Source organism: Neodiprion lecontei, chromosome 7 (genome assembly GCF_021901455.1).
Source record: "Neodiprion lecontei isolate iyNeoLeco1 chromosome 7, iyNeoLeco1.1, whole genome shotgun sequence".
NCBI lineage: Eukaryota > Metazoa > Arthropoda > Insecta > Hymenoptera > Diprionidae > Neodiprion > Neodiprion lecontei.
The window spans coordinates 23,015,429-23,040,697 of NC_060266.1; the positions used below are offsets into that span (position 1 = coordinate 23,015,429).

Below are 25,269 nucleotides of genomic sequence, written 5' to 3' on the forward strand. Positions count from 1 at the left end.
GAACATAATATTTCGGTATGTCAATGACTAATCGCGGAACGGGCTGATGTAGAAACAAGAATATGTCCTTCTATGTCTACATCGTTGCGAAAGAAAGCCTTCAGTCGTTATCTCACGTAAGCTTATATTCTCTCATAAGTTCTATCCCCGAGTATTTTCAGTTTTCCATTTCAATAACGTAGGACTTTTGACACTTGGCAGTTATTTTTTTTTTTCCTGTCGATGCGCTGCGTGAGAAAAATTCTAAAATCTGGTAAACTTGATACTTATATTCGTATGACAATCAATGATCGTTGTAGAGATTTTCGTAAGAAATATTGAAAACCGCAAATTGCGACAAGTCCTATGTCATTCCAATGAAAAAAATTCTAACGTACCTGAGTCTATCGCTTTCCCACACAGTGAATCAACATTCCACGTGGGATTTCTTACTGTATAAAATTCAGGGGCACAAATAAAAAAAAAATAGGAAAAAAAACTAAACTTGTAGTAATCAACTATCACGCGAGATGCAAAATTTATTGCTTCTCGGGTTTTGGGAATTCCTGAAGTGCGACGGGGTTGTACTTGGCGATTCGCTCGGCATTCTGCCGCCGGAAGTTGCCCCTGGTTGAGGCGATCAGGATCGTTCCTATAAGCAGAGATGCACTGAGACAATAATGCGCAGCCCTGTCGCCGTATGTTTCTATCAGCCTGCGCACGATCAGCACCATCAATGTGCCGTAAATCTGTATGGAAATGTTGAGAATCCCTACTGTCGTGCCTACGGGTTCGGGATAAGTAGTCTCCGCGCAGACTTCGAAACCCAAGCTGGCCCAACCGACGAGGAAAGTTCTGAAAATGATAAATTGATCAACTTTTACCGACAAGCCGTCCTTATTTTTCACCAATATCGATTACCCGAGCATCATCCCGGTGACCACAACCATCCATTGGACTTCTAACGAAAAACTGATCGCGAACAAGACTTCCGTAAGTAGAGCGAGACTTCCGATGGCTATGGGGATGATTCTGCAATCATTTAACAATACCGCATTATATTTATACATTGTTATTCTTATCACTTATAACATCTTTCAATTTTTTCACGTGCTTTGCAAGCAGTGGCTCACCTGAATGCCTTTGTTTTGTCGAGTATCATGGCCAGGAACACCGTGCCGAAGCCTCCCGTGCCAACGATGGACAAGCCCAGATTACCAGCGATTTGTTCACCGTTCTGAAGAGGAGTGATAAAGGCTGTGTTGAGTGACTTGTTATAGCGACTGGACGGATCGGGTAACGGAGCCTTACCTTGAAGTGAGCAAGGCATAAAGAGTTCAACACGGTGTTCGTGGCTCCTAAAACGCTCATTATGATACCGTACGAGTTCCACAGGAGAATGAAGTCTATGTTGCACAGTGTCCTTTTCACAGGTGGCCAAAATCCTTCGGGAGACCTTTCTTTGTGCAGTTTCTGAAGCGCCCTCGCATCGCTGGGCGGCAGTAACGGCTCATCCTTGAAAACTGTGTGAGAAACGAAGAGGAAACTTGTTGTTTCATGGACATAAGGAGTCTCGGTACCATGTGTTTCTTTCACGGACACCATAGTGAACTGAATAAGTTTCTTACGGAAAATTATGGCCACGACAATGACACTGCAGCACAGAGCTATCCCCCAGAAAACCTTGTATAAGTCTTTTCCAATGTCCTCGATGTTATCGTGATTCTTTACAAGGACTGGCACGGTCGGGAAACAGATTGAGAAGCCGATATGAGTGCCGGCGCAGGCGAAAGCCGTCGCCAGGGCGATCTGCTTTGGTCCAAACCAGTAGGCCGCTAGTCGCCCTGGTACAGGGAGGATGAAGACCTGGGCAACCGCAACCAGGATTTGGCCTGTGAAGGTGACCATGAAGCGATCCGGAGAGGCTGAAAGAACCTTCAACCAAGCCCCGATGCAGGTGAGGGTCGATGCCAAAACAACGGTCCACCGTAAACCGACTCTGTCGGTTACGTAGGAAGCCGGAAAGATGACGACCATGTAGGTCACCATAAAAATCATCGAGGTCCAATCGATGGCCAGTGAAGAAACGTTGTAGTACCTGAAGAAAAAAACGATACACGCGTAGAGATTGCATACTCTGTGACTTTGCGCTAACGAATCTGAAACTAATTGAATTGGTAAACGACGAATGATGATAAAATCTCTTTGCAGAGCTCATCGTGAATTGAGAAAAAATTGTAACACCGTGAATCTTACCGGCTTACAATGTTGTTGATGATGGTGTATTGGTACCACTGCAAGTTGTTCGCCGTACTGAAAACGATGAAGAGAACGAGTTGGAGCCATCGTCTAGGGTAAACTTTGATTTCGGTTGCGTTGCCAACGATTTTCGACAGCTTTTCGTCAGGCTGCATTTCGACAAATTCAGACACGACTGGCTTTATCACAAGTCTGTGACGCTGCGATAGAAGATCGCGATCTTCGACGATATTCTCGTTACGTTCCGCGGTCACCATCTGCGTGTTAACTCCACTATCACTATCACTATTCACTTCACTTATCGTGTTTATATCGAGTCTGATAGTGGGAATAAGTATTTTGAGTTTTAAACGACGTCTCTTTCGAGAAGAAGCATTGATGAGATCCTTCGACCTTTTAATTCTCTTTCATATTACATGCATCGTCTGTGCTTTCTGGTTTGTAATAAGATGGAAATATCGCATGTTTCTTCGGGAGACAAAATGTTTTTATCTTTCCCACGTAGTTTTCATAACCAAATACAGCTGTGTAACGATTATACTTTAACAACAACACTATACATATACATTGTGAAAAGGCGAGGTAAGACAGATGAAGAAACATCAAAAACATGAAAAATATGGCAAACATTAGTCACCATTCGGTCGCCTATCCACGAGTGCAGATATTTTGCTATTACTCGTAATGAATGCGGTATTCCGTACGAAAATTAAAGATTACCCTACTGCAAACTTACTTATTGTTAGAACGATTGAGATTAATATGCAGTACTAGGCAGAAATAGTAGATTAACGGTAAGACATATGAATTACATGTTTTCAAACGAAAAAACTAGTGCTCAAATTTTAAACGCGTTTTTCTCAAAATTGTGTTTTTCAAAACCGTGAACGTCACATATCGAGATTCAATCGATGAATCGATTTGAAATTTGGTCCTCATATTCAAAGGAACAATACTTTTCACCTGAGGGATGACTATACCATTTTCATTTTTTATTCAATAATTATTATTAAATGTACATCAACTTATAGTTTTGGACCGATTAATTAAATGATCGTCAAGCGATTTGCCGTTTGACCTAGATATTGACGCGTTACAAGACTACACTGACTTTCTGCTAGGTTGACATTTCAGAAGTGACCAATGGGCATGACCTATGACCCCTCCCTAAAGGAAACTGAAGTACAAAAGGTAACTCATAATGTTCAGATTTATGTTTTCATACAATATAAATAAGATGTTACATATATAAAAGGTGCTTTTTTTTTTAAACAGTATTCAGTTTTATTGAAAATTTTACCCTAAAAATTATCCCTTTTTCAGGACGTTAAATGAATAGGCTTTTGCGAACCAGTTAAAAGGCCACATTATCAACAGTAAATTCCTACAAAAATTTTTTTCTTCAAAAGATTTCACACCCAGACATCGATTTTTTAGTACAATAGTCGCTCGACTCGATTTTTTATTCTTAATTAATTTATAATTATTAAATTGCTAAATATTTTTTTAATACAACTGGCAAAATATCAAAAAGAAACTTCATAGTAAGTATACAAATGGTTAGAGAGATGTTTTGTTATTTTCAAGTAAGTGAAAAACAGCTGCTGACAAATTCGTAAACGTTGGTGAACGATGTATACAAAAACAGAGTGTTAATTAAATGATTCCAATCATTTTTTCCGGCGACCTTCGGCGGCTTATAAGAGGTGAACTTATTGAGGATAAGGGCACAGGCAGCGATAGCAGGTCCGTTATCATGACACGATTCGATAGTAAAACTAGTCAACGAAGTCCCTGCAACAGTCTCTATGTTACCTATGCAGATTATCGTGGGATTCACTCATTAGCGCGAGGTTAGCAAGTTAAAATGAGGTTGAAGTTAGTAATACACACGTTATTTTAATGATGCATGTTCGGAAAAATTCGTTACTAGAACCCTTAAGATTTTCTGAAGTTCAGCTAGTAACCAATACCAACGAAAACATGTTCATATTTTGAAAAGTCAACGCCTTGAGAGTCCTTCCAAAATTGTACAATAAGGGATTTTTTCCATTAGCATAAACATGGATAGCACATAAGGCAGCAATTGTCAATTATAAGTATCATAAGAATGCTTTATAAATGTTTCTGCAAAAAATCTGAGGTGAGCTTAAAAAAATCACAAACACGACACGCGTCACGATTCTGAGTTAAGAAGAGTTCAAAAATAACTTCCTGACTCAGTAGATACTGTCAATTACGAACACTTCGACACTGATCAAAAATTGATTCCGATCCAACTATGATGTAAAAGTGCTCGCTAGTAACAAAACCATATAGTCTCATCCAGCCTATCGTTTATCAATGAATTCGAATATCAATTGGATAATTCTGACTGATTTAATCTTGTGATTAACATTTAGATTCAGTTTTTGTACGAATTTGAACAGGTAATTACTTTCTAAGTGATAGTCGCTTCGTCGATGTGCCAAGTAACGAACGCTTTCGATTAGCCCGACATCAACAAGCATCAGACTGCGTTTTGGGACCTAGCAATAAGGCAACATGAATAAACGTATTTAACAAATCGTCAGTTTTCACTTAATTGAACGATAAGCCCGTGACTCGATGCATTTTGTAACCTTGGCTACTTAATATGAGTTGCACAATAAAAACTGTTCGACAGTTTTCACAACAGAGGTGCACATATTTCTTGGCGTCAATATTAGTCTGGATGGAGATAAGATATCGATCGACGGTTATACATCGCATCACGAATGCGAAAGCGTATTATTTTCGTTATAACCCGCAGAATTCAGTATGAATAAACACTGCATGTCTGAACGCCCAGAAATAGTCTGCCCAATGTGTCATAAAACAATATTTTCTCTGCTGTTGAAACATTCAAATATATACATATGTATGTATATATGTATATTTCCCCAACAATATTGGACAAACCGAGAGCATAATTAGTCCAATGTCTGCTACGATGGTAATTAAAACATCGATGGTCGATATTCGATAAATATTGTCACTAAGTTGTAGTGCAACGTAGCTTCGTTCTGAAATGACGTGACATTGAGGAATAGAGAGTACATGTATTATAACTATCATTTGAAACATCGATCCTCGGTACATCTCACGATCAGTAAAAAATCAGTGATGAAAAAATGTTGAATAACTTGCAATTGGGAAAAATCAACATTTCGATAGAGAGGACAATTCTAGAGGAACATCGTCGTATCCCGTAGCCATTATCCTGACTTTCTGGCGACGAAGTTCGAATCTATTTAGTTTTGTCATCAGACTGCCAAAGGTAAGACACGTGATAATACACGCGTGTCCCAACACATCTACGAAGGCTCCAATTAGCCTGCGGGTGAAAAGTGTTATTGATACATCGTAGAGCTGTTCTGATGTAACAAAAATCTCAATGGCGATCGCTTTTGGTATTTGGTAAGTCATTTCGACGCAGTGTTCAATCCCGATACCTGAGTAACCTAGGAAGACGGGCCTGGAATGTGATTCAAATAGTGAGGATGAGTGATAACGAGTAGACGCTCAGCCGGCAATCTTTTTTTGATTATCCTAAAAATATAACGCTAGCGAAGAAGATCCATTTTATCTCTATCAGTAAGCTATAAATAGCGAATAATATTGCTCCAGCGACTGTGAGACCACTGATTGTGATAAAGACTATTATCTATGTAATGCGTTTATTTTTAATCACTCTACGCAAATGGATCGTTTTATACTGTTACCTGAAGACTTTTGTCTTGTCGAGAATGGTAACACAAATCACTGCGCTGATGTTCCGCACACCGCTGGATAAGAGAGCCGGGATAGCAACAGTTTTTTCATCGTTCTGAAATCGAGTCAGTAATATGTAACCAACGAAGTAACTCAAGTAATAAGAACTATACGCACCTTGAAGTGAGTAACTTGGAACGAATTGAGAAAGGCACCATACGCGCCTGAGCAGCCAACAATTGGGCCAAAGGAGTTCCAGAAAATAAGGAAATCTCAGTTGCTCAATATCTTTCTAATCTGAGGCGAAAAAAGTTCAGCATCGGAGGTCGCGTTAAGAAGAAGCGCCCTTGATCCCCTTGGTGGCATATCCAGTTGATCCTGAAATACTGTTCACATATTCGACTCCCAGTCTTCACTAAAACATGATAATCGTTTCTTGACTTTCTATAATCAAGTATGGGATTACAGGTGATCGTTATACTTTGATATTACCGGTGAGTAATATTCGGAATGACGGCGAACTGAAGACAGTGAATGCCAATGTTCATATTCAAAATGCGTAACAGTATCAGCTGGAGCCACCTCATCCTGTAAACTTTGATTTCCACGGAGGTGTTTAATCACTTTCGAACAGGTGGTTTCAGCCTCCGCTTTGTCGAGTTTATCCTTCTGTATCGATAAAAATCACCATTTTTGACTAAATTCACTATCTTCATATTCACCCTTGAAATTGCGGAATAGAATTATCTGATTTAGTGAATTTACTTGGTTGAAGGACTAGCTTGACTCCGCATGCTTCCAATCGGATCACAACAACGCGATGGATGAGGATCTTTCGGCGCATAAGAACCGAAACCTTCAAACTTCGAAATAAAACCTTCTCGATTGTTACAATTTTCTCATATGTTGCGTCATACAATACAGCTGTGCAACGTTGTTGAGTCAACATTTTCATTATTAACAACAATACAGTCACTGTACTGCATAAGCTACTTCAACCAACGAATAATAAATCCATAATCAACGAAGACACCTTATTCCCCTTGAGAATATAGCGAAATAGGATTTGGTAGAGCATTATGTCTTATTTGCGAATCAACAGTTCAGCGTGAAACAATATTCGAATGTATTAAAAATCCTCAACAGACTACCTAAAGTAAGGTATGCCCAAAGACAAGCATGTCCCACAATATCTCCCAAGGATTCCATTATTTCGCCTGTGAACAGTACCATCTCAATACCGTAGACCTGGTTTGACAGAATCAAAACCGATTCCAGCTTTGGATAAGTCACATCGACGTACAGTTCATTAGCGATTATTACGTAACTCATGACGCAGGATCTGACAATGAAATGTAATTCGGTTATGACGAGAAAATGTGTGCGACAAGTAATCACTCAGACAGTAACTCCTATAATTTATTACCCAAGGCATAAATAACTCACAAACAGGATCCACTTCACTTCATTCATCAAGCTAGTAGCAAACAGTATTTCTACGATAACTGTTGGACCACTGATGACGATGGGGACCGCTCTGTAATTCGATTCGTTGTTAGTTTAAACAATCAGATTACTTTATACAATTACCTACAGACTTTTGTTCTATCGAGGATGGCACTACACACCATCATACCGATGCTGCGAGAATGCCAGGCGTGTCTTTCATCGTCCTGGAGTGAAATTAGCAGTTATTTTATGTGGCTGGTAGAGTAAGTCTGACCTTAAAACAATGCCTACCTTGAAATGAACAGCGTAAGAGGGGTTGATAAGCGTGCCTAGTGCGCCTAGGACGCCGACAATGAAAAAATCTCGGTTCTCAATATCTCTCTAACGTAAGGCCAGAAGACCTTAACATCGGTTTCGTGGTGTGTTTTCAGAACAAGCGCCCTTGCTTGGTTTGACGGTAGATCCGGTTGGTCCTGAAAAATAATTCACACAGCCAACTTACAATCTTCAATAACAGACAAGAGCTGCTCGAGAAATAGCGACGAAGAACGAACAAATCTGATAACTCCCGGAAAAATAAGGCAACGGTGATAACAGTGCTGCCAACTGCAATTGTTCAGAAAACCCTTGATAAATCATTCCCGTTCTCCTCACAGGGTATCTAGTGGTCCTGGAAATGTCTTTGAATTTTGCTTACCCTTCAAAAGTCCTGGAAACTACTTTGCCATATTGGATTACCTCTTTGGCGTGCCTAACGTACCTTAACAAACCAATGCTACGAAAATTTTCGACTGATACACGAAGGCTGTAAAAACTAAGTGATTAATATTTCACCAAAAATATATTCTTTCCAGTCTGATCAAAGTTGTGACAAGTATTGGTACCCATTTGAATGTGGATTGCGGTCGTTTCCGGAATTTGGTAAGTCGTTTCGACGCACAATTTGATTGCGATCTCCACGTAGGCAACGATGAAGATCCTGAAATCCAATATAATTAAAGCAAGTGGACAGGAACAAGTAATTACAAAGTCAGCATTCTTCATAACTACCTAAGGAATACAAATCTTGCAGCCAGTATTTCTCCAACGACAAACAGACTGCAGGTCACAATGAGGATTGCTCTGTACTCTTCGGTTTGGTTATTTTAAGAGGGAAAGCCACATAAGGAGACTGATTTTCAGAAGTTTTATACGAATTTTTTTTTTTTTTTTATTCGGAAGAATTAATTGGAATTTGATGTAACTTTGACGTTGATTTCGCGATTTTTTTCAGAACAAGCGCCTTTTGATCCTGAAAAATTGTTCATACTTTACGCCATGATACGGAGGCTCCTCGAATGACAAAGATCACGGATACTAACCAACCAATATAATTCACAAGGAGCTAAGATGATAGTGACGGCACAACTGTACTGTTGTATTAAGCATAAGCAATGCGGTCAAATTTTCTCCTGATTCGCAACAAACGATGGGTCAAGAAACCACGGAAAATGGCCCATATCTGCGCATCGAGGTTGACAATCACCGTGACGAAACCGACTGAAAGCTATCACTTCAAGGATGAAATGAAAATAATTATTCTATATTATTATCGATACACGTTTCCTCTTAAAGAGCTACCATATTTTATAAACGGAACAGAGCAGTTGAATATACCGAATGTACCCAGAAACAATAACTTGACTGCCGAATCTTCTGTTTTTGTTACGATGACAAGTCTAAGATGTTTGCCCAGAAAATATTTTGGTATTTTCATTGTTTACGTTGAAAGTCACTCTTCTTGAACTTTGTTAGGAAAATACCACGCTTTTCATATTATGCTAATGATGCACCCCAAAAAATGCAAATGAAAATAAAATGATCCAATTACACAGGTCTGCAACCGTAAAATTGCACAAGTTCCCTAAAACCGGGAAAATTACTCAAAGAATTTCATCCCGATAGGTTTTTTCTTCAACTCTTGTTTGTAGTTTCATTTAGAGTGAAGTTCCCGTTTAATCCAAAATCTGGTATCCAATTCTTGAGTCTAAGAATCCTATGCAAAAGTGATTTCTTGCTTTCATTTAATGTGTATTAGAGTGAGACTTAAGATAGATACGAACAGGGAAAAAAAAAATGTTCGGAGGAGTTTCAGAGAAAAGGAGAAAAGATTTCATCGGCAAAAAGAATTGAGACACGAAATATCAAGTAAATTTCATGAAGAATTTGTTCGAAGAACCAATGTTGTTTTGAAGAATGTTTAAAATCCCGGTAGTGATCACCTCCGGTTTGGAGTCAGTAATTTCTGCGCAAAATTGAATTCTAATCAGTGAGTAGCCCAATACTGGACTCTGAAACGAAATCAATTTAATGAGCTGAAGGATATAAATAATTTCTAGAGTGGAGTTCATGAGTCTCGGATACCTCTCATTTCTCTTCATAACTGTGACGTCTGCTTTTTAATAAACCTATCGCAGAACCCAATCGGTTAAGTTGTGCCGTCCTAGCCAGTAAGTAAGCATTGCCATTCTTGACACCAGACATTCATACAAATTCATTGACTAGACTGAGTAGACATGTACAAAATCCCCGTAGTAATAGATTCCGGTTAAGGGTAAGTCATTTCAGCACACAGTTCCAATGAAATCGTGGAGTATCCTAAAGTCGAGCTCCTGCAACCTAGAAAGTGAACCATGATTCATTTTCAACAACGTGACAAATTCATCGCATAGTGATGCGAATGATTCCACTTTACCAAATTAGTAAGTAACCAGTAAATATCATCCATTTTAGTTCCATTTTCAAGATTGCATTGTACGATATTTCTCCGGGGATAGACAGACTGTGATGGAAACTACTCTGAAATTGAGTTCATCACCCGGATTATCATCGATAGTACTGGACGGTTATAACTACTTGAAGCGTGTCGTCCTGAAATGCATTCCAACGATCGATGAGAGACAGATAGAATGGGACAAATGGATCGTTACCTTCAAATGAGAGATGTAGAATGGATTGAGCTAGGTCTCCACTGAAATAACGACACCCAATATGAGACCGTAAGAATTCTAAAGCAGGAGGAAATTCCTATTGTTCAGAACCCATTTACCCGTGGGTAAAAAGTCTTCAGTCTCAGATTTACGATTCAATTTTTGAAGCCCTCTCGCTCCGCTTGGCGGCCAAATCGGTTCATCTCGAAACACTGGACGCTAAAAGGATGGTCTGAGATTGTAACTAACTATAACGTCACTGCAATTTAATTTCTAAAAACAAACGGAGAACGTACGAAGAATCGACGCGGTGGCAACGATACTCAGGACGGTTACTGCTGGCCAAAAGAAAGTCGAGAAACCGTTTCCAATATCTTCGATATTCTCACGGTTTTTCACAATCAGCGGAACTATCAGGGCGCACAGAATAAAGCCACCTCGAAGGCCAAAGAAAACGATAACAATAACTAGGGCAACTTCTTTGGGTCCAAAGTCAAAAACGTGGACAGGGAATTCCGATTGTTTTCGCCTCTAAGTTCGAAGATGAAAAATTATTGAAAAACAAGAAATCGTTCTTGTTGAATATCCTGCAACTTACAGAGAATTAACACCAAGGTAACGATGCTGCAGGTAATCAAGGCTCTCTACTTTATTCCACTTTTTTCACATTTTAGGCGGCAGGAATCCTATTCCAGTGATGCAATCTCCAATGACTTGGAAATCCTGTGCTATTTTTGAATTGTTTGGTGAGTTAAAGCCTCGTCAAGGATATCACCTCGAATTATCGTGTCTAAGATGGAGCAATAATACTGTTAAAACCAGCAAATTGAGTGAACCGTTATAGTCTGATCACATGTTAACGACTTTCTTATTGCTTCGCACCTATAAAATGCAAATAAAATAATATAACAAGTCAGCGTTACGTGATTGCACTTGAATTGCAGGATTTATTACATATGTTTAAATCACTCATGTGGTACGAGAATCAAGATCCTGGTTATCAATCAATGAATTGGAGTTGCGATCATTTCTTTCGTAATAGTTTAGGGAATTTATATAAATGCTACGTTCACGAAGTATCACTATGGTTAAATTTTATATAATAAAGACTACTTTAGATCGAGACTCTTTTTCGATTATTTCTTATAAAATGGTGAGTTTCTCAGATTTTAACATAAAATGGTCAAGGTACACACAATAGTCTCTCATATTCGTCTTTCAGCCATCATTTTGAATATTTAAATCATTCAGCATATATTTATCAAGCTAGTAGCCCCTGTCTTGTACAATTTTTCTAAACTGATAGCTACTGGAGTATTGGATGGTTGAGAAAAATACTAAGGTGACATTTCAATAACAACATGAACACACCGTTTAAGCTCCGAAATGCAACATTTCAATATTATTAGAATGGTTCACTTGAGTCACTTCAGAAATGATATGGAAATATCACGGAGCGGCTCTCAACTCGTGAGATTTCAACTCTGTCAATTCTTTGACAGGAACAGCGATGTATCGGCTGGTGAGTTGCCTAGCTTTCTCGCGTCGGAGTTCGCTTTTATTGAATATCACTAAAATAGTTCCGAGAACGAGGAATGCGCAAATACAGCCGAATGCGGGAACGTCCCCGTAGTTTTCGAGCAGCCTGCCAGTAAGCAGAACCAAGAGAAACGCGTAGATCTGAGCTGCCATGTTTAAAATTCCGGTGGTGATTGATTCTGGCTCAGGATAAGTTATTTCCACGCATAATTCCGTTCCAATTATTCCATATCCGATAACGGGAGCTCTGAAACGCAAAAAATGTGACAGATTGATTTGGGAAAAATGCATCATACCAACACGTCAGGCACTTTATTCACCCGCATAGTAGCATAGTCGCAAATACCATCCATTTCAATTCCAGCATATAGCTTGTCCCGTACAACAACGTTGCAAGGATTGACAAGCAGCAGACGACGACCGAGAGCTTTCTGTAATTCATTCAATGACTGTAACAATCGTGGATATAATTGGTCAGTTTTCTTGCTTCAAGCAATTGAAATTGCATTTATACCTGAACGCCTTCGTTTTGTCGAGAATTGTACTACAGATTACTGAGCCAACCATTCCAACCACATTCAGCGAAATTGACAGATATCCAACACTCCGAGTATCGTCCTGAAATTCAGTCAAATATTCAATAGAATACTTGCCCATATAATCTCTGTACAAACGTTACCTTGAAATGAGCAGTGTAGAATGGATTCAATAGTACGCCCAATGACAATCCCACACCCATAATTAAGCCAAAGCTGTTCCACAGGATGAGAAAACTCTTGTTCTTTAGGACCCTTTTACAAGTAGGCAGAAAGCCCAAAATAGTTGATTGGTGGTTCATTTTTTGGAGTGCCCTTGCACCACTCGGTGGCAAGCGCGGTTCGTCGAGAAAAACTGGAAATCAAAGACCACGGACTGGGATCGTAATTTCATCACATTGATCAATTTATTATGATTGTCGGTGGCGAAAATGTTTCTTACAGTACATCTGCGACGATAACTTACAGAAAAATAATATGAAGGTGAGAATGCTGGACCCGATTGCCTGTGGCCAAAAGATTAACGAGAAATCCCTTCCGATGTCTTCGACATCTTCGTGATCTTCAACGACCATCGGAACAGTCAAGCAACATATAATATTGCCCACCTGAGCTCCGTAGAAACCGACGGATGTGGCAAGGGCGACTTCTTTTGGCCCAAACCAATGAGAAGCTAATCGGCCAGGAACGCTGAAGACGAAGACTTGGAACATGCCAAATAGGACTTGTGCAACAATTGCTAAGTCAAAACGGTCCGGAGATGCTGCGAAAACGTTAATCCAAGAGCCAAGGGTTACGCCCGTCGTCGTTATCAGGATGGTTCGTCTCAAACCAAGGCGATCCGTTAAATAAGAGACCGGTATCAGCAGAATCACGTATTCTATCATGAAAATTGTTATGGTCCATTCCACTGCCAGTGAAGAAACGTTGTAAAACCTTGAACATTGGTAAGAGTCATACTGATTTATCCAACTGAAAACTGGAGGCTAGTTGTCGCAGTGGGAACTGACCTGCGCGTTATATTGCCGATGATTACGAACTGAAAAGCATGCACGTCGCAGCTTATACCGAGAATGAAGAACAGGACGAGCTGTAGCCAGCGTCTCTTGAAGAGTTTGACTTCCATTAAACTGTCAACAACTTTTGCCAACTTTTCGTCTATTTGTTTCTCGCCAGATGTAGCATCGTCAATCGGTGCTAAGATCGTCAGAACTCCGCATTCTTTGGAAAAGGACTTGCTGTCCTCGTTTGTAATCACGCTATTCTCCACCATCACCATTTTTCATTCGACTCACTGTATGTGAGTTCTACTCAACGGCATGAAACCAATATTCCGATGATTCAGCCCGAATTAATAATTATTTTCAACCGTGAACTCTATAACTTGAGGTTTCGTCAGCGTTTTAACAATAAGATCACCGTATCTGCACTCCGATAATACTGTTACACTTGTCAAGAAAAGACCCAAATTTATAGCTTCATTTCTGGCAAGGTCTATAATTCGCATCTGCATCATGATATTGAAAATAATATTGTATGGTTCTTCGTTGTATCACATTAATCAAACAGCAACGTTATACGGTTGTTTTTCCAACAGGCGCGTGAGGTGTTGAACGCTGGAAACTGAATTCATGATTATTATGTAAATAATCCATGACGACAGTCGCGATCGTGATAAAACATGTACTAATGTATTTTACTTCTGTGGATCTGTGTTTGGAATAATGTGTTCCAAAAAGTATTATACTTCTCACCCCGAACATCGTGAAGTTTACCCGGATATGTTAAATCACAACTATTTGCCGGGGTACAAAACTCATCTTCGATTACTTGAGAATGTGACCACAAACTATAAGCTATTATCTGATGCGGGTTGAAATTATTGAAACGTCTTATGAACCAGCGATATTTTATCAACATGAATTCAGACTACAGTGCATATGAAAGATTACTGTAAAGTTGAGGCTGATTACACAGAAATCAAATTGAAATTACTCGATCCGCCAAAATTGGATCTTTTCATAAAAATTATCAATCTACGATGAGGAACATTGTATAGAAAACTCAGTATAATTTGACGGTCAAAACATTGAACAATCAATCTGGAAAATTTCTATAATTGATTTGCAACCAAAATCACTTAATTTACAACGTCTATTCCTGGGGAAAGATGGCGTGTGTCTCATTGACAGTAGCTGATTGTCCAGCTTTCTGACGACGAAGCTCGCCTTTATTAAGGATGACCAGCACGGTTCCTAGGACGAGTGACACGACCACACATCCGTGACCTGCCACATCTCCGAAGGCTTCAAGTACCCTGCCAGTAATCAGTACCAGCAAAAACCCGTACAGTTGAGTAGCCATGTTCAGAATTCCCGTGGTGATAGCTTCCGGTTCAGGGTAAGTAATTTCGGCACACAAATCCATAGCAACCGTTGAGTAACCCAATACCGGACCGCTGAAACGAAATAAATTTAGTGAGTTGACGGAGATACAGAACGAATTGCAGAGGGATCCGAGGCAGAAGTTCTATTACCCAAAAAGTATGTAGCTGGCGAATAACATCCACTTTATCTCCATCACGAAGCTTGTCGCGAACAGAATTGCTCCGAATATTGATGTACAACTAGCCACGATAGAGATGACTCTGAAATTCATGCCATAACCCTCATAATCTTGGGCATCACTAAACGATTACCTGCTTGAAGAAATATTTCCGACACTTGTATATACTTAAATGCTTTCGTTTTGTCGAGAATCGCACCGCACACAACAGAGCCGATACATCCCGTCAAAGCTGAGAAAAATGCCAGAATGCCTACGCCTTTTTCATCACCCTAAAATAAAGTTCGATATTCAATCGAAAACGGTGCGAAGCTGAAATCGAGCCTTACCTTGAAGTGAATTATGTAAAACGGATTAAGCATAGTTCCCATTGTCATCACAGCCCCCATGAGTAGTCCAAATGAGTTCCAGAGCATGAGAAAATCCTTGTTGCTCAAAACTCTTTTATACACCGACGAATAACCTTCCGTATTGTGGAATTCGCGGGTTACTTTTGCGAGTGCCCTTGCGGTGCTCGGTGGTTGACCGGGTTCGTCCTGAAAAACTGGAAGCCAAAGACCTTGTTGAAGATCATTGATTTACAATTCCAACTGTCTTCGCCGCTACGATTGATGCTTAAGGCTTAATGAACAAACAATAAAGTCACTGCTCCTGCGCGACACGTTACAACTTACGCAGGAATAAGATCACAGTGACGATGCTGCAGGCAATCGCCCCGGCCCAAAACAGCTTTGAATAATCGTTGCCGATGTCCTCAATTCTTTCGTGGTTTTGTACTACCATCGAAGTACTCAGAATAGAAATAACGTAGCCTGCGTGCGGGCCAAAGAAACCAATGGTTGTGGCCAAGGCAATTTGACTGGTTCCGAACCAGTAAGCAGCCAATCGCCCGGGAACGGTGAGTATGAAAAGATAAGAGACGGCGAAAAAGCACTGCCCTATAAATGCCACGACGAAACCATCCGGAGACGTTGCCAAAACCTTGATCCAAGACCCGATACACGTGCCAGTAGCGCCTATGAGTACCGTCAACCTCAAGCCAACGCGATCCATCAAGTAAGAAGCTGGTACCAGGAGTACAACGTATGATAGCATAAAAATCGTCGTAGTCCATTCGATCGCCAACGAGGAAACGCCGTAATACCTTGAAAATTGATAACTGTCAGACATTATTGACTTGAAGAAGTTAGATCATACGAATTGTCACGGTGGTATCTGACCTGCGTGCCACGTTGTTGACGACTGTGAAATGATACCAGTGGATCCCATTGCTCGCGCCACAAAGGAAGAATAGTAGGAGCTGATGCCAACGTGTGTTGAAGGTTTTCACCTCCGTGGTGCTGCTGTCTACTGTCGGGCATTTCACATCTCTGTCAGCCTCTCCAAGTTTTTTCTCAACGTCAGAAGCTGGTATTATTGAAACTTTGTTCAGTTCTGCCAAGGATCTCTCGTCCCCATCGGTACTCTCACGGTTCCTGGTTTTCACCATTTTCTAATTTGGTCAATATTGTTTGCACCACGTGCCTTGAGAATCACTTATCCAATTATGCAATTATTTCGCAAACCATGCAAAGTGTTCCGACAGTGATTTTAGGTTGACGTAAACACCGACGTCATTAACGAGGAAAAGTGTCAATTACCACATCACAACGTTGTATCATTGACCGTTCATTTCTCATCAATGTTCTACTATCACTGCAACTCAAAAAGAATCGACGGAGGTTAGCTAAAGACCTTTACAAAATGCAAACACTCAACGCCTTCCTGTATAATACACCTGTTCAACTCATACCTATTGTATATTCAGCCGGGATAATTCGTGAAAATGTGAAGTGATATCAGAGTGTCTGTCTTAAATGATTTATTGAAAGTCATAGTAATAAGAACATGTCCCCATCAGTTGATAGGCTTCGCTGGGGAGAAGGATGGGATGAACTGTGCTATTACGAGTATGTATGCCTTTCTCTTGACAAATTGGAACACCTGCATTTGCATCTGGAACACGGAGAATAGCTGTTAGCATTTGGCGTTTGGAAAATTTTTCATCGTAACACCCTGACGTATTCCAAAGCATCGAAAAAACAAATTTGCGTAAAGTTTCGAACGATCAAATAAACCGAAACACGTACCTCTACGAACTTGAATTTTTCCATTCAGGTAAACAAATTACAAAATTACTAACTTTCATGGATCAGAACATTTCTTCCGGTCAAATTCGAATTGTTTGTGTACCAATATAAAACGATCGCTTTGATTATTGGGGTGGGTTTCAAAATTCCGAAAGACCAAAAACGCGGATGATTGTAAGTCCCAAATTTTCGAGATACGAGTTTTAAAACCACGAATGATCAGCGTACCGAAGTTTGGATTTTCGATAAGTCATCCAGCAGAATAATTGTCTTCCCGAAAGTTTATTCAACCAAACCTTCTCTTATCCGAAAAAGTATGTTCAGAAATGCATGCCAAACGACCAAAGCACAGAATGTGAAGATACAGAAAAATAAAAGCTTCGAAATTAAATATTTAGAGCGGCTGATACTTCGAACAGCCGCGAAAGCGAAAAAATTAGTTGCCGACAATCAAAGTTCAGTGGAAAATGCATAATGGCCAAAAAGCCGAAAGAGCGCGAGACGATTGTCATAATTATGCAGGCAGATTTATACAAGATGGCACTAGATACCGTCCACTGGATATGTGTGGCGTTGTAGTGAATTTATGAGTTTCTGACGTCATCCGTCCTTTTGGCATTTTGGCCATTCTGTCTTTAGTGGGTTCCAGGTTTTTGAACATTCGAGTGTTTGGTTAGTCGTTATTGATTAATTCGGATTCGTAGATTTTCGTCAAAGGCACGTGCCTGTGATTTGAAAATTCGACTTTTTGACTCTTCGGTATTTCCACAATTCGATGTTTTTCTTTTCGTAATCTTGGCCATTCTCAAAAAAAAAAAAAAAATTCGGTATAAATTAATTCATCTTAAGTTGAAATCCGTGGCGATTAGCGCCTTAGTTTTGTGAAGTACGACTGCCATTAACGCTTTCGAGTAATTTTTTGTTATGGTTTTATTATTGTAGGTTGTTACCGAGAGTCCGACTTGCGCAAGTAAATTTAAGATAGATTCGATATTTTGTATTTCTTTATTTTTGCATCGAGTTTGCCAAGAGCATATTGAGTATTACGTTTCTTTTCTTTTTTTTTTTTATTGCTTATCGCTTCCAGTAAAGAATATATATGTCGGGGTGAAGCCACGGAAAGGCGGAGAGGATGTAGGATTTCCAATTTGTGGATTGTTCATTATAGAAAGCGCGATGATCTCAACACGTCCGGTCAATTCGCTTGCTTTTCCGTGACTGTCGATTTCATCCAAGCGTTGTTATAAACAATTCATTTGTTTGTTCTATATTCAAAGCATGTTGAATAACGCTTGACGCTTGATACGGCGGACTCATTCAAAGTTCAAGTTTCCAATTCACTTGATGATGCATCCTCTTTATTCTTCTCCGACATGTATATTTTTTTTATCTTGCTTTTTGTTAATTTGCGTAGCGTACAAGTGTTCTTTATTTATCTGTGAAAAATTACTCCTCCCCTCTCCGCGGTACTGAGCTATCTCGTGCAGAAGAGTACAGCCAAGGATTAGCGCAGCTGACGATTGAGAGGCGTGTTGACCACGCTAGACGCCCAACAAAGGTTCCCGACGTGTTTTGTAGGATGAATTTTTCCAGCTTTCATCGCAGATCCCCAATTTATTTTCTACACGATAAGTTCTCGGTCTCATCTCCGGATGGCCGAGTGGCAGCGAAAATCTCCGTCACAATATACACAACAAAATCTAAGAAATTTATGCACGAACACACGCGCGATATAATAAATTATACTCTAACAAAAATATCAATAATTTATTGGCGATAATTACTTTTATTAAAATTTAATTATTAGCAAGATGTACAGCGTGTTTTACTGAACCTTGGCCAAAGTAGACTCGAGCCGCGTTTACGCAAATGCGCGTCACCCAGGCAGATAGCTGAGCATAAGTGCTCACAATCAGTCTTATTCACTACCAAGGAAAAAGTATGCGCAGTGCGCCTAAACGAGTTTTTGCTTAAAAAATATGAAAAATAGCTCCGTGTGAACGGAAACATTGTGCCAAGTAACACGATGTTCATGCGTCTTGATTGCAAGAGGGAACAACTTATCTGAACTGAAGTTTGCATATTCAGACGTTACACGGGTATCGTTCACATATTTTGCAAAAAATTCACTGTATGTATACATATCAGATGCCATCGATGGATTTCCAAAGATGCCGTTTATTTGCGCTTCGAAAATCAGGAGGAAAAACCTGAAACGCATACATCGGGATGCTGAAATCTTAACATCACGATGACCGTTGGTCGTACATAATAAATTATCGAAACTTAGGTTTAACATTCATTGTACTCCACTGTTGATGACAGCTGACTTTTTCTTCCCATAAATGTTACTATGCCCCTGAACAGCTGACGTGTTTCAAAGTACGCAATGATCAAGGTATGTACAATAGGCTCTCATATTCGTATTTCAGGCATCATTTTAACCGTTAAAATCAATCCACATGCATTTAACAAGCAAGTAGTCCCAGTCTTGTTCAATTTTTCTGAAACAAGAGGCACCGGAACGATGAATCGTTGAAAAGAATATTGAGGATGTTAGACTGCGAGCACAACATGAACACACAGTTTAAGCTCCAAAATGCAATATTTCGATATTTTTCAAATATTTCATTTGAGTCCCTTCAGAAATACTATAAGAATATCACGAAGTGGCTCTCGAATCGTGTGATTTCAACTCTGTCAATTCTTTGACGGGAACAGCGATGTATCGGTTGGTGAGTTGCCTAGCTTTCTCGCGTCGGAGTTCGCTTTTATTCAAAATTACTAATATAGTTCCCAGAGCGAGAGATGCGCAAAAACACCCGATTGCCGCTATATCGCCGTAGTTTTCCAACATCCTGCCGGTGAGGAACACCAAAAAAAACCCATAGATCTGAGGTGACATGTTTAAAATTCCGGTGGTGATTGATTCTGGCTCAGGATAAGTTATTTCCACGCATAATTCCGTTCCAATTGTTCCATATCCGATCACGGGAGCACTGAAACACGAACAACACGAAATATTGATATGAAAAAAACGCATCATACCATCATGTCAGACACTTTATTCACCCGCATAGTAGGAGAGTCGCAAATACCATCCATCTCAATTCCAGCATATAGCTTGACCCATACAACAACGTTGCAGGGACTGACAAGCAACAGACGACGATCGAGAGCTTTCTGTAATTTATTCAATGACGTTGACAATCATGGACATAATTGTGCAGTTTTCCTGCTTCAAGCAATTTGAATTGCACTCATACCTGAACGCCTTCGTTTTGTCGAGAATCGTACCACAGGTTGTTGAGCCAATCGCCCCAATCACACTCAGCCAAATTGTCAGATATCCAACACTCCCAGTATCGTCCTGAAATTCAGTCAAATATTCAATACTTGTCCATATAATCTCTGTACGAACGTTACCTTAAAATGAGCAGTGTAAAACGGATTCAATAGGATGCCCAATGCCAATGCCACACCCATAATTAAGCCAAAGCTGTTCCACAGCATGAGAAAACTCCTGTTCTTCAGGACCCTTTTACACGTTGGCAGAAAGCCCAAAACCGCTGATTCGTGGTTTACTTTTTGTAACGCCCTAGCACCACTCGGTGGCAAGCGCGGTTCGTCGAGAAAAACTGGAAATCAAAGACCACGGACAGGGATCGTAATTTCATCACATTGATCAATTTAATATGATTGTCGGTGGCGAAAATGTTTCTTACAGTACATCTGCGACGATAACTTACCGAAAAATATTATGAAGGTGAGAATGCTGGACCCCATTGCCTGTGGCCAAAAAATGAACGAGAAATCCCTCCCGATGTCTTCGATATTTTCGTGATCTTCGACGACCATGGGAACAGCCAGGGAAGAGACGATAATGCCCGCCTGAGGTCCGTAGAAACCGACGGCTGTGGCCAGGGCGACTTCTTTTGGCCCAAACCAATGAGAAGCTAATCGGCCAGGAACGCTGAAGACGAAGACTTGGAACATGCCAAACAGGAGTTGCGCAACAATTGCTAAGTCAAAACGGTCCGGAGATGCTGCGAAAACCTTAATCCAAGAGCCAAGGGTTACGCCCGTCGTCGTTATCAGGATGGTTCGTCTCAAACCAAGGCGATCCGTTAAATAAGAGACCGGTATCAGCAGAATCACGTATTCTATCATGAAAATTGTTGCGGTCCATTCCACTGCCAGTGAAGAAACGTTGTAAAACCTTGAACATTGGTAATAGTCATACTGATTTATCCAACTAAAAACTGGAGGCTAGTTGTCGCAGTGGGAACTGACCTGCGCGTTATATTGCCGATGATTACGAACTGAAAAAGATGCACGTCGCAGCTTATACCGAGAATGAAGAACAGGACGAGCTGTAGCCAGCGTCTCTGGTAGAGTTTGACTTCCATTAAACTGTCGACAACTTTCGCCAACTTTTCGTCTATTTGTTTCTCGCCAGATTTAGCATCGTTAATCGGTGTTAAGATCGTCAGAACTCCGCATTCTTTGGAAAAGGACTTGCTGTCCTCGTTTGTAATCACGCTATTCTCGACTATCACCATTTTTCATTCGACTCACTGTATGTGAGTTCTACTCAACGGCATGAAACCAATATTCCGATGATTCAGCCTGAATTAATAATTATTTTCAACCGTGAACTCTATAACTTGAGGTTTTGTCAGCGTTTTAACAGTGAGATCACTGTACCCGCACTCCGATAATACTGTTACACTTGTCAAGAAAAGACTCAAATTTATAGCTTCATTTCTGGCAAGGTCTATAATTCGCATCTGCATCATGTCATTGAAAATAATATTGTATGGTACTTCGTTGTATCATATCAATCAAACAGCAAAGTCATACGGTTGTTTTTCCAACAGGCCCGTGATGTGTTGAACGCTGGAAACTGAATTCACGATTATTATGTAAATAATCCATAACGACAGTCGCGATCGTAATAAAACATGTACTAATGTATTTTACTTCTGTGGATCTGTGTTTGGAATAATGTATTCCAAAAAGTATTATACTTCTCACCCCGAACATCGTTAAGTTTACCCGGATATGTTAAATCACAACTCTTTGCCGGGGTACAAAACTCATCTTCGATCACTTGAGAATGTGGCCACAAACTATAAGCGATTATCTGATGCGGGTTGAAATTATTGAAACGTCTTATGAACCAGCGATATTTTATCAACATGAATTCAGACTACAGTGCATATGAAAGATTACTGTAAAGTTGAGGCTGATTACACAGAAATCAAATTGAAATTATTCGACCCGCCAAAATTGAATCTTTTCATAGAAATTATCAATCTACGATAAGAAACATTGTATAGAAAACTCAGTATAATTTGACGGTCAAAACATTGAACAATCAATCTGGAAAATTTCTATAATTGATTTGCAACCAAAATCACTTAATTTACAACGTCTATTTCTGGGGAAAGATGGCGTGTGTCTCATCGTCAGTAGCTGATTGTCCAGCTTTCTGACGACGATGCTCGCCTTTATTAAGGATGACCAGCACGGTTCCTAGGACGAGTGACACGACCACACATCCGTGACCTGCCACATCTCCGAAGGCTTCAAGTACCCTGCCAGTAATCAGTACCAGCAAAAACCCGTACAGTTGAGTAGCCATGTTCAGAATTCCCGTGGTGATAGCTTCCGGTTCAGGGTAAGTAATTTCGGCACACAAATCCATAGCAACCGTTGAGTAACCCAATACCGGACCGCTGAAACGAAATAAATTTAGTGAGTTGACGGAGATACAGAACGAATTGCAGAGGGATCCGAGGCAGAAGTTCTATTACCCAAAAAGTATGTAGCTGGCGAATAACATCCACTTTATCTCCATCACGAAGCTTGTCGCGAACAGAATTGCTCCGAATATTGATGTACAACTAGCCACGATAGAGATGACTCTGAAATTCATGCCATAACCCTCATAATCTTGGGCATCACTAAACGATTACCTGCTTGAAGAAATATTTCCGACGCTTGTATATACCTAAATGCTTTCGTTTTGTCGAGAATCGCACCGCACACAGCAGAGCCGATACATCCCGTCAAAGCTGAGAAAAATGCCAGAATTCCTACGCCTTTTTCATCGTCCTAAAATAAAGTTTGATATTCAATCGAAAACGGTGCGAAGCTGAAATCGAGCCTTACCTTGAAGTGAATCATGTAAAACGGATTAAGCATAGTCCCCATTGTCGTCACAGCCCCCAGGAGTAATCCAAATGAGTTCCAGAGCATGAGAAAATTCTTGTTGCTCAAAACTCTTTTATACACCGACGAATAACCTTCCGTATTGCGGGATTCGCGGGTTACTTTTGCGAGTGCCCTTGCGGTGCTCGGTGGTTGAACGGGTTCGTCCTGAAAAACTGGAAGCCAAAGACCTTGTTGAAGATCATTGATTTACAATTCCAACTGTCTTCGCCGCTATGATTGATGCTTAAGGCTTAATGAACAAACAATAAAGTCACTGCTCCTGCGCGACACGTTACAACTTACGCAGGAATAAGATCACAGTGACGATGCTGCAGGCAATCGCCCCGGCCCAAAACAGCCTTGAATAATCGTTGCCGATGTCCTCAATTCTTTCGTGGTTTTGTACTAGCATCGAAGTACTGAGAACACAAATAACGTAGCCTGCCTGCGGGCCAAAGAAACCAATGGTTGTGGCCAAGGCAATTTGACTGGTTCCGAACCAGTAAGCAGCCAATCGCCCGGGAACGGTGAGTATGAAAAGATAAGAGACGGCGAAAAAGCACTGCCCTATAAATGCCACGACGAAACCATCCGGAGACGTTGCCAAAACCTTGATCCAAGACCCGATACACGTGCCAGTAGCGCCTATGAGTACCGTCAACCTCAAGCCAACGCGATCCATCAAATAAGAAGCTGGTACCAGGAGAACAACGTATGTTAGCATAAAAATCGTCGTAGTCCATTCGATCGCCAACGAGGAAACGCCGTAATACCTTGAAAATTGATAACCTTCAGACATTATGGACTTGAAGAAGTTAGATCATACGAATTGTCCCGGTGGTATCTGACCTGCGTGCCACGTTGTTGACGACTGTGAAATGATACCAGTGGATCCCATTGCTCGCGCCACAAAGGAAGAATAGTAGGAGCTGAAGCCAACGTGTGTTGAAGGTTTTCAGCTCCGTGGTGCTGCTGTCTACTTTCGGGCATTTCACATCTCTGTCAGCGTCTCCAAGTTATTTCTCAACTGCTCTCACAGTTCCTGGTATTCACCATTTTCTAATTTGGTCAATATTGTTTGCACCACGTGCCTTGAGAATCACTTATCCAATCATGCAATTATTTCGCAAACCATGCAAAGTGTTCAGACAGTGATTTTAGGTTGACGTAAACACCGACGTCATTAACGAGGAAAAGTGTCAATTACCACATCACAACGTTGTATCATTGACCGTTCATTTCTCATCAATGTTCTACTATCACTGCAACTCACAAAGAATCGACGGAGGTGAGCAGGGCGGCTAGGTGGTCTAGTGGAGTAAGTCTCCGGCAAAGCATCTCTAGATACCAGGTTCGATTCCTGGCTCCGTCGTTAATTTTTCAACTCACCTAAAAATTTCGAAAATTGTATTCTCCTCTAGTTAGCTAAGGACCTTCATAAAATGCAAACAATCAACGCCTTCCTGTATAATACACCTGTTCAACTCATACCTATTGTATATTCAGCCGGGATAATTCGTGAAAATGTGAAGTGATATCAGAGTGTCTGTCTTAAATGATTTATTGAAAGTCATAGTAATAAGAACTTGTTCCCATCAGTTGATAGGCTTCGCTGGGGAGAAGGATGGGATGAACTGTGCTATTACGAGTATGTATGCCCTTCTCTTGACATATTGGAACACCTGCATTTGCATCTGGAACACGGAGAATAGCTGTTAGCATTTGGCGTTTGGAAAATTTTTCATCGTAACACCCTGACGTATTCCAAAGCATCGAAAAAACAAATTTGCGTAAAGTTTCGAACGATCAAATAAACCGAAACACGTACCTCTACGAACTTGAATTTTTCCATTCAGGTAAACAAATTACAAAATTACTAACTTTCATGGATCA

At 40.4% G+C, this 25,269-nt stretch overlaps 6 protein-coding genes across 8 annotated transcripts; all 6 read right to left on the reverse strand.

Moving 5' to 3' along the window:
* Positions 1 to 139: 139 nt before the first annotated feature.
* On the reverse strand, positions 140 to 5,728 carry LOC107225014 (uncharacterized MFS-type transporter C09D4.1). 3 transcript variants are annotated; one of them, XM_046746160.1, is made up of 7 exons: positions 4,676 to 5,728; positions 2,236 to 2,762; positions 1,608 to 2,077; positions 1,291 to 1,502; positions 1,113 to 1,216; positions 901 to 1,011; positions 140 to 834 (listed from the first exon to the last, which is right to left on the reverse strand). In XM_046746160.1, the coding sequence occupies exons 2-7, from the start codon at positions 2,493 to 2,495 to the stop codon at positions 519 to 521; spliced, it is 1,473 nt and encodes a 490-aa protein (XP_046602116.1). In that variant the 5' UTR covers positions 2,496 to 2,762; positions 4,676 to 5,728; the 3' UTR covers positions 140 to 518. The 3 variants fall into 3 exon arrangements, with proteins under 3 accessions (XP_046602116.1, XP_046602117.1, XP_015520799.1); XM_046746161.1 differs by having other exon boundaries at positions 2,236 to 2,778; XM_015665313.2 differs by lacking the exon at positions 4,676 to 5,728 and having other exon boundaries at positions 2,236 to 3,512.
* Positions 5,729 to 11,318: 5,590 nt separating this feature from the next.
* LOC107225019 (feline leukemia virus subgroup C receptor-related protein 2-like) lies at positions 11,319 to 13,976 on the reverse strand. Its single transcript, XM_015665317.2, has 6 exons — positions 13,474 to 13,976; positions 12,930 to 13,399; positions 12,607 to 12,818; positions 12,442 to 12,545; positions 12,248 to 12,358; positions 11,319 to 12,174 (listed from the first exon to the last, which is right to left on the reverse strand). The coding sequence occupies exons 1-6, from the start codon at positions 13,740 to 13,742 to the stop codon at positions 11,838 to 11,840; spliced, it is 1,503 nt and encodes a 500-aa protein (XP_015520803.1). The 5' UTR covers positions 13,743 to 13,976; the 3' UTR covers positions 11,319 to 11,837.
* A 386-nt stretch (positions 13,977 to 14,362) lies between these two features.
* LOC107219763 (uncharacterized MFS-type transporter C09D4.1-like) lies at positions 14,363 to 16,106 on the reverse strand. Its single transcript, XM_046745255.1, has 5 exons — positions 15,703 to 16,106; positions 15,358 to 15,572; positions 15,197 to 15,300; positions 15,000 to 15,110; positions 14,363 to 14,921 (listed from the first exon to the last, which is right to left on the reverse strand). Exons 1-5 carry the CDS (start codon positions 16,079 to 16,081, stop codon positions 14,618 to 14,620), a joined length of 1,113 nt encoding a protein of 370 aa, XP_046601211.1. The 5' UTR covers positions 16,082 to 16,106; the 3' UTR covers positions 14,363 to 14,617.
* Positions 16,107 to 18,552: 2,446 nt separating this feature from the next.
* Positions 18,553 to 21,914, reverse strand: LOC124295378 (uncharacterized MFS-type transporter C09D4.1-like). The gene is made up of 6 exons (XM_046745254.1): positions 21,451 to 21,914; positions 20,907 to 21,376; positions 20,584 to 20,795; positions 20,424 to 20,527; positions 20,230 to 20,340; positions 18,553 to 20,156 (listed from the first exon to the last, which is right to left on the reverse strand). Exons 1-6 carry the CDS (start codon positions 21,717 to 21,719, stop codon positions 19,820 to 19,822), a joined length of 1,503 nt encoding a protein of 500 aa, XP_046601210.1. The 5' UTR covers positions 21,720 to 21,914; the 3' UTR covers positions 18,553 to 19,819.
* Positions 21,915 to 22,493: 579 nt separating this feature from the next.
* Positions 22,494 to 23,523, reverse strand: LOC124295379 (feline leukemia virus subgroup C receptor-related protein 2-like). Its single transcript, XM_046745256.1, has 4 exons — positions 23,335 to 23,523; positions 23,174 to 23,277; positions 22,977 to 23,087; positions 22,494 to 22,898 (listed from the first exon to the last, which is right to left on the reverse strand). The coding sequence occupies exons 1-4, from the start codon at positions 23,419 to 23,421 to the stop codon at positions 22,595 to 22,597; spliced, it is 606 nt and encodes a 201-aa protein (XP_046601212.1). The 5' UTR covers positions 23,422 to 23,523; the 3' UTR covers positions 22,494 to 22,594.
* On the reverse strand, positions 23,439 to 24,058 carry LOC124295590 (uncharacterized MFS-type transporter C09D4.1-like). The gene is made up of 3 exons (XM_046746039.1): positions 23,680 to 24,058; positions 23,497 to 23,549; positions 23,439 to 23,444 (listed from the first exon to the last, which is right to left on the reverse strand). The coding sequence occupies exons 1-3, from the start codon at positions 24,056 to 24,058 to the stop codon at positions 23,439 to 23,441; spliced, it is 438 nt and encodes a 145-aa protein (XP_046601995.1).
* Between the last annotated feature and the right edge of the window lie 1,211 nt (positions 24,059 to 25,269).